At 54.8% G+C, this 8215-nt stretch overlaps 2 protein-coding genes across 10 annotated transcripts in view; one reads left to right on the top strand and one right to left on the bottom strand.

Annotated features, from left to right (window-relative positions):
• Positions 1 to 527, top strand: part of IFRD2 (interferon related developmental regulator 2) — a 26952-nt gene extending 26425 nt beyond the window's left edge. For all 9 annotated transcript variants that reach the window (XM_059879912.1, XM_059879913.1, XM_024983079.2 and 6 more), the window contains 1 exon segment: positions 72 to 527. In XM_059879912.1, coding sequence (XP_059735895.1) covers positions 72 to 152 — 81 coding nt within the window. In that variant the 3' untranslated portion in view covers positions 153 to 527.
• LSMEM2 (leucine rich single-pass membrane protein 2) lies at positions 406 to 6891 on the bottom strand. Its single transcript, XM_002697074.7, has 4 exons — positions 3736 to 6891; positions 1566 to 1667; positions 1285 to 1470; positions 406 to 1169 (listed from the first exon to the last, which is right to left on the bottom strand). The coding sequence occupies exons 1-4, from the start codon at positions 3755 to 3757 to the stop codon at positions 1036 to 1038; spliced, it is 444 nt and encodes a 147-aa protein (XP_002697120.2). The 5' UTR covers positions 3758 to 6891; the 3' UTR covers positions 406 to 1035.
• Positions 6892 to 8215: the final 1324 nt, after the last annotated feature.

Below are 8215 nucleotides of genomic sequence, written 5' to 3' on the forward strand. Positions count from 1 at the left end.
CGCGGGGGCTGGAGGAGGGGCCGGACCGCTGCCTGCCCCGCTCACGCCGCCCTCACTTTCCGCCCCCCCAGCACCTGTACAACGCGGCGGCCTTCAGAGCCAGGACCAAGGCGCGCAGCCGCGTACGGGACAAGCGGGCCGACGTCCTGTGAGCAGGCTGTCCGCGTCTTCGCCTGTTTATTTTTAACAGAAGACCGTACACCACCTGGTCCCTGCCAGGACTTGTCGCTTTTATTTTTTTAATGACAAAACCAAAGAGAGATACGGGGCTGGGCTGGCTGGAGGTCACTTGGGACCCCACCCCCGCACGCAGCCTCTTCCCCGTCCCAGGGCCACAGGGCAGGCCGAAGGCCGCGCCTTCCTCAGGCCTTGTGCCCCTGGAATGAGTCACTTCCTGTTTGGGGGGGGGGGGGGGGGGGTGTCTGGACAAACGCCACTGCACCACAGTGGGGAGGTGATGCTACCTGGAGTGGGTTTTGTGCTGGTTTTTAAAGATGATAAGAGATAATTAAACAGAACGCGCAGCCTTCCGTGGCCCTGGCTGTTTCTTCTGCCCTCCCTCCCACCCAGGTTTGGGCACCGCTGGGCCTCCCCGTCTCCATCTGCTTGCCTGTGCCCTCCAAAAGTTTCACTGCCATGGCCCTCCTCCCCACTTCTCGGAGCCCAGCCTGCCTTTTGCGAGCGGAGACTGGACCCCGCATTGGGAGGCCTGGCAGAGTTTGGGTGACTGGCTCTTTTTAGGCTTCTGGACCCACCATCTGGAGGAGGCCAGTGGGTGCTCCCAGGCCCCAAGAGGAGGCAGGAGGCTGGTGTGGCTTCCTCTGACCTTAGGCCACACCAGGCGGAGCCTCAACCCCAGAAGGCCTGGCCTGACCCAAGAAGGCGAGAGAGGCAGGCAGCTGTGGGGTCAGATCAGGTCTCATGCCAAAACCGCAGCCAGGAAATCGTAAGGAGCAGCAGTTGGAGAGGAGAAAGCTGCCAACGGCCACTTTATTCCCCGGCACATACCCCCAGGCCCCGGGTCCGAGCGGCATCTCAGCTGGGCGCTTGGGCCTCGCTGGAGTTGAGCCTCCGCAGCTGGCTGAGGCTGGCGAGCCGGAGTTTGAGCAGCACCTCCTCCTGGGTTCGCAGAGTGTGCGCCAGCACGCGGAGGGATTCGCTTTGCAGCACTGCGGTGGGGGATCAGATTATCAGACCTCACGCCACCCCTGGCAATACCCTGCCCTCCCAGCCCCGCACTGCCTTGGTCTCCCCACTCCCGCTGGCTCCCGGCGCCCTCCCTACCACTCAGGTAGACGGCCAGCACGGCCAGTGCCAGGCAGATGAGCACCAGCAGCGCGAGCAGCAGCAGGAAGGCCCCGCGGCTGTGTACCGGGCCGCAGCCGGTCTGGGCGCACAGTGCGGGCGGTAGGACGCCCAGCAGTTCACCCCACGGCTGCCCCTCCTCGGCCAGGTAGGGGCACAGCGGACCTGCAGGGCAAACGGGGCATCAGGAGGGCAGGCAGGGGCGCCTGCGTTCCTACCCGCTCCCTGCACCCAGACCAGCGGTACCGCCCCCCTCTCACCGCCGTTGTGTAGGTCGCTGATGGACTCCACCCGGTGCAGGCGCACCTCCTGCCCGTGGCTGGGAGCCAGCGGCGCCCGGCTCCTCGTCAGTGCCGCGGTGTCTGCGGGGGCAGCGTGGGGCTGGTTGAGCCAGCGGGTCAGGGCCCCCCGCCCCTTCCAGAGGGCGTCTGGGTGCAGCAGGGGTAGAAGGGGCCTTCACACTCCTAAGCGCCTAAAACCAACTCAAGAACGACCTGTGATTTGCAGCCAAGATGACCCGAGAACCACGTGGGCCTGTTTCACCCACAGGAGCAGGAAGTGCAGTTGGCTTAGCAGTTGACTTAGCTTTGTTTCCTCCCGAGGCATTCCTCTGCCTGCTCATTGCAGAGCCTGGAGGAATAAAGCCACGGCCCATGACACTCACTGCTGCGGCCTCTGCTGTCAGCCTTCCCCACACACCCTGTACCTGGCACCTTGTTCCTGCCCCCAACAGAAGCAGCCAGGGTGGTGCCCTTCCCTCGTGGCCTCTGCTCTACCTCCTCTAACATGTTCAGCCCGATGCTGCTAACTTCTGGGGACTCTCTTCTCACTATCACAAGGAGACTGTCTTTGTTATCCGACTGCTGCCCTTGCCTGTGAGGTCTCCCCTTCCAGGTTGCCTGAATTCAATAACTCCTAGAAAAGGATGCCTACAAAGGTTTCCCCCCAATTTCCCTGTAGTTACTAAGGATGGATTCCCAGAAATAGAATTAGCTATCATCAGGTTGTCCCCAGGGATAGTTATCCAGAGCCCCTAAAGAGTATGACATCGCCACCATTAGGCATCTCCACTGAAAAAAAAAATTTTATATATGTAAGTGTTCACATACATATTTGCTAAGTTAGGAGATGGTGGTTCTTCCCCCCTCATCCTCTTTAAATTTTGGCCCCCTGAGATCTCCAGGACTTCCCTGGTGGCGCAGTGGATAAGAGTCCACCTGCCAGGGCAGGACACACGGGTTCAATCCCTGGTCCTGGAAGATTTCACGTGCTGCAGGGCAACTAAACCTGTGAGCCACAACCACCGAGCCCACGTCCTGCAAGTACTGAAGCCCGAGCGCCCAGAGCCTGTGCTCCTCGACAAGGGAAGTTGCTGCAGTGAGAAGCCTGCGCGCTAAAGAGTAGCCCCGGCTCACCGCGACTAGAGAAGTCAGCCAAAAATAAATAAATATAAAAAGCCTCTAGAAGCCTGGCTGGAAGCTAGATGACAAATCTGGGGGCATTGGGAGAACACCTCCAGATAGAGCCAGGGGTGATGGGACTCTCTGGGTCTCTGACTTTTAGAATACTACCTCGACTTTCACATCTGCTTCAAACTGGCCTTTGACATGCTCAAAATATGTAGAACAAAAACTGACGCTGCCTGGATGGTGGTGCGTTGGGGTCATATTAAATGCCTTCTGTGCACTTGGCTGTGCTTTTTCCACACTAAACGATGAACTTAGATAGATTGTGACCACGAAAAACACACAGTAAATGTCATGCTTAGAAGCGCACAGTCCCACACCCAGGGCCAGGCCCCTCCCATTCAGTGTAAAATGCTGAAGCTGTGGGTGGGGCGGGGGGACTTGACCAGCTGGTCCACGTGCTGGCCAGCATCGTATGGGAAGCTGCCTGAGTCCCTATGCTCCCACTCTGAGCCTCCGTACCTCCTGCCTGAAGTAGGGCAATTAGGAGACTGGCCACCAAAGTCTGTAACTAGAAGTCAGTCTGGCCAGGCCAAGGGACCCCAACCTTTAGCCAGTTGGGGCCACACAGGCCCACATGGAGGCCAGAAGCCATCACTCCCAGTCCCTGGGTCATGTGCCCAAATGCTTCCCAAGACCACCGCCGCGCCCGATCCTATGTCTTCCCTGAAGGCAGACCTTCCCTGACCAGCCTGCCCACCCACACCCACTTGGGCCTAGAGGTGACCCTGCCCCAGCTGGGGAGCTGCCCCTAATTCCTCCCGCTGTCCTTCACAGGGGGGACAGGTATGAGGTGAGGAGACGTTCCCGGCAGGGGAGGCCCTTCCTCCACGTGTAGGGGACACAGGGCCTGATGACGCGTCAAGGAAGTGAGGTCAGTGGGCCTGGAGCCAGGTTTCTCCACAGTCCACAGGGTCACAGTACTGGGGCCTCACCCGCTCCCCGCCCAGCGATCATCTCCTACCTTCCTGGGTCTCCTCTGACATGGCAGGTGGGGGGCCGATGAGGGTGCCCAGTGCCAGGACCGGATAGAGGCAGCGGTGGCTCTGCTGAGAGCCCGGCAAAGGCCTGGCCACCTCCCAACCTCAGCTGAAAATAGACGTGAGCTCAGCACATGGGGCTATATTTAGAGGGGGCATCTCCCAGCCTTGGGAAGGAGCAGAGTGACCTACATGGCCAGGCTAGACTGTCTACCTGGTGATGGAGCCCAGGCCAGAGCACACCTCCAGTGGGGCATGGCCCTGGGAGCCCTGCCATTCACATCTGCAGGGCCCTGGTGTCCGTCCAGACAGACCTCCTCAGCCTCACCTCCAGCGATGTCCCTCCACATCTCCACCATCCGCCTCTGAAGACCTCCTCTCCTGGCAGATGTGGGACAAGCACCCACCGCTGGGTGATCTGCTGGCATCACAGGGCTGATGGACTACTGGAGCCCAGTGCCCTGAGGACAGAGACACTCCCCAAATATACACAGGTACCCCTGCTGGTCGGTCGAAGGTCATTACTTCATTTACAGGTACTAAGTTTACAGCTTTGGGTATAGGAGTGCCCCCTTTCAGACCTGTTTTCTCATCTGAAACGAGTAATGATGGTTTCCACCTGGCACAGTGCACACAAGAGTGGAAAATACCATGTCCGAAGCACTCAGCCCAATGCAAAGTTTTGATCTTCCTCTCTCCACAAGGGCATTCAGATCACACAAGGCCATGAGAGGGCGCCCATCCCCTCTGGCCCTTAAGGAGAGCGAGTGCTCCAGCTCGCAACCCTCCTTGTGGACCCTGTGCCCTCTTTCCCAAGTGAGACAAAGCCAGGCAGTAGGCTCTACTTTCTAAGCATCCCAACTCCCATCACTCCACTCTGTCACACTGGCCTCCTTGATACTCCTCAAACTGGAGCTCGTTTCCACGTCAGGACCTTGGCACGGGCTGTTCCCCACTTGGAGTGCTCTTCCTTAGATGTCCTCATTGACTGGCTCCTTCTCATGTAACTCGAGTATCATCCCCCTCAATGAGACCTTCTGCTCACGTATTTTTCCACATTTTCCCAATTTTATTTTTTCCATAGCATTTAGCCCAGGAATTGTTATCATTCTGAAATATATAGCTGACACCTGAATGACTGGAGGTACGGACTCCGAGGCTGTGCACTGGAAAATCCAAGTATAAGTTTACAGTCCACCCACCCCCCACACCTGGGTCCATGGTCTGAATCTGCAGATTCCACAAACTGGGGATCCTATCATACTGTTTATTGGGAAATAAAACCCACACCTAAATGGATTCCATACAGTTCAAACTGGGGCTGTTCAAAGGCCAAAAGTACCATGCGTGTCAATATCTGCTCAGGCCCTACAGAGTCCACTCGGTCACGTGGACCCACCTTTAATCCTCACCACAGTCTCCTTAAAAGAAACAGATGTTGACACTTCTAGGAAGTGGTCCAAGGCCACAGGGCAAGAACAAGTGAGAACAAACCTCTCCTAAAGCAACAGAATCCAAAGAAACAATAAAGGACTAAAAATAAGTGCAGGCATGCTCACTTGAGGAAAACTGTGAATGAGATACAAAAGATACAAAAAGACCAAAAACCCAACTGTCATATCTGAGGTGTGCGAGAAAAAGCAGGGCGCCACTCGTGATCACCATACACACCACAAGAGTGTGGGCAGACCAGAACCACCTAGAGCACGGAGCGGACCCCATGTTCGCCCCATTTAAAGGGCCAGCTCACAAGGACCACCACACCATCCCCGGGGAGGACAAGATGAGGGACGTGTATGTGATAGACTATTTCTCAGCCAAAAACACCACCACTGAGATTATGAGACGATGTCACTGGTAGCCACAGGATGGACCTGACCAGATAATAAATGGGGGGAAGCAAGCCAGACAGAGGGAGACAACAGCGCAGGCTGTCCCTTCTAAAGCAAAGGAAAAAATTCGCAAAGGAAGACATTTACAATCCATAAGAGATGCTTAGAATGGAAAGACACAAAAAGGGTTCCAACAGAAGAAAAAGCACTGAGGAGGAATTCCACAGGAGGTCTGGCCAAAACGAGACACAGAAATGTGTGTCTGTAAAACATAATCCACAGGATTATCTCCATGCTGCCTCCAACCACACATAGAACTCTGGGCCTAAACCCTATACACAGAAAAATCTATCTGTAATGAATGATACAAAGAATTTCCTTCTTCCTTCCTTGTTCACATATGAAGAAACAGTCGGCTGAACACTGACGACAACACAGCTTGCTAAAGGACTATCCTCCAAGAGACTCCTAGTGGGACATTCCAGAAAGGGAGAAAGAGCAACGAGCACTCTTTCCCCTCAAATCCTCTGAGCTTGGAGCCAGATCGCATCCCTGCAGCCTGATCAGACACTGGACCCATGTCTTCCCTGGAGTAAGGTCGACACAGCCAGGTAGGGTACCCTGTCCTGAGCCCCAAACCTCTCTGCTTGTCTCTGCCTGGGACTACAGTCCCGAGGAAGACCAAGGCATCCAGGGTCTCTGGGTTCCATCGGCAGAATAGTCACCCAGCCTCCACTCCTGGTGCTGGGGTTCCTGCCACAAACCTCCTTCCTGGGCTTCTAAGTGAACGTGAAAGCCACTGAGTCGTGTCTGACTCCTTGTGACCCCATGGACTATACAGTCCATGGAATTCTCCAGGCCAGAATACTGGAGTGGGTAGCCTTGCCCTTCTGCAGGGGATCTTCCCAACTCAGGGATCAAACCCAGGTCTTCCGCATTGCACGCGGATTCTTTACCAGCTGAGCCACGAGGGAAGCCCAAGAATACTGGAGTGGGTAGCCTCGCCCTTCTCCACGGGATCTTCCCACCCCAGGGATCGAACCCATGTCTCCTGCGTTGCAGGCAGATTCTTTACCAGCTGAGTTATCAGGGAAGCATCTTCAGAAAGGTTCTGCGGCCTTGCTATGCACTGGTCCAGAAGGGAGGGGCTGTGAGGCTTTAGGGGAAAGTAGCAGTGAGACACGGAGAAGGCAATGGCACCCTGCTCCAGTACTCTTGCCTGTAAACTCCCATGGATGGAGGAACCTGGTGGGCTGCAGTCCATGGGGTCGCTAAGAGTCAGATACAACTGAGCGACTTCACTTTCACTTTTCACTTTCACGCATTGGAGAAGGAAATGGCAACCCACTCCAGTGTTCTTGCCTGGAGAATCCCAGGGACGGGGGAGCCTGGTGGGCTGCCGTCTATGGGGTCACACAGAGTCCGACACGACTGAAGTGACTTAGCAGCAGCAGCAGCAGTGAGACAACCCTTCAAGCGACTTGCCCTGAGTCTCTGTTTTGCCAGAGGAGCCACAGGTGGGCATGAGAAAGTGCTGCCATCTTGTGGACACGTCCTGTAACTACAACATGACCACCACTCCTTACTTGCACCTCGAATTCACAAGACCAGGGGCCTCTTAGACACAGCTGGCCTCACGAAATGTCCTGGGCCAGGTTTTGAAGGGACAAGTTCCCAACACAAGGGACTTTCAAGAGGCCAATTAGAACAGGTCACTTAGCCTCACAACCTTTGAGGAGACAAAAGAAAAATATCCACAAATCTGCACCCTAAGAGAGAACGCTCAGCATCCCTAACTATGGCAGGCATCCCAATCAAAACGGTGACGAGAATGCAAACCCCGGCACTCAGAATGGCCATCCTCATACAGCTGCAGGCCATCAGTGGGGAAAATACCCCGGTGGAACTGGAAATCTCCCAGTACAATTTGCAACAATGTATACTGGCAAGAACCAGTGTCATGGACAGGCACCAAATGCCAGACAAAATCAGTATGAAAGGCTAGGCCTGAGATCTGACATTGTCACATCTGGGCATATATGCGGACAAAAGCATTGTTCCAAAAGGTACAGGGACCCCATGGATCACTGCAAGAGGACCTACGTAAGCCAAGACACAGAGCAACCAAACTCTTCAGTGATCGATTAAAGTTTTAACCGGTTGAGGTACATGCATACGATGGACTATTATGCAGCCATAAAAGCCCACCATGGGAATTATGACATGATGCTGCTGTGAGCTACAGCGATGGACCTGGATGGATCACAGGCCAGGGGAAGCTTGCCAGACAGAAGGCGACAATAGCATAGGATATCCCCTCTAAAGAAAAGGAAGAAAGATTCAAAGGAAGAAATCTACAACCCAAAGAGAGACTCTTCAAATTGAAACACCCACAAAGGCTTAAAAAAAAAAAGAACAAAAACTGAAGTGCTGGGACGAATTCATCAGGAGGTCGGGCCTCAGAGACACACAGAAATCTGTGTCTGTAAAAATAATCCACCAGGATTATCTCCTTCCCGCCTCATCCACACATACACAGAATCCTGGACCTCTGCCCTATGTAAAGAAATCGGTAATATCTGTAAGATAATCCACAAGGATGTGTGCCTTCCTTCCTTTTTCATAGGAAGAA

The sequence above is a fragment of the Bos taurus genome, chromosome 22, assembly GCF_002263795.3.
Source record: "Bos taurus isolate L1 Dominette 01449 registration number 42190680 breed Hereford chromosome 22, ARS-UCD2.0, whole genome shotgun sequence".
In the NCBI taxonomy this organism is placed as follows: Eukaryota; Metazoa; Chordata; class Mammalia; order Artiodactyla; family Bovidae; genus Bos; species Bos taurus.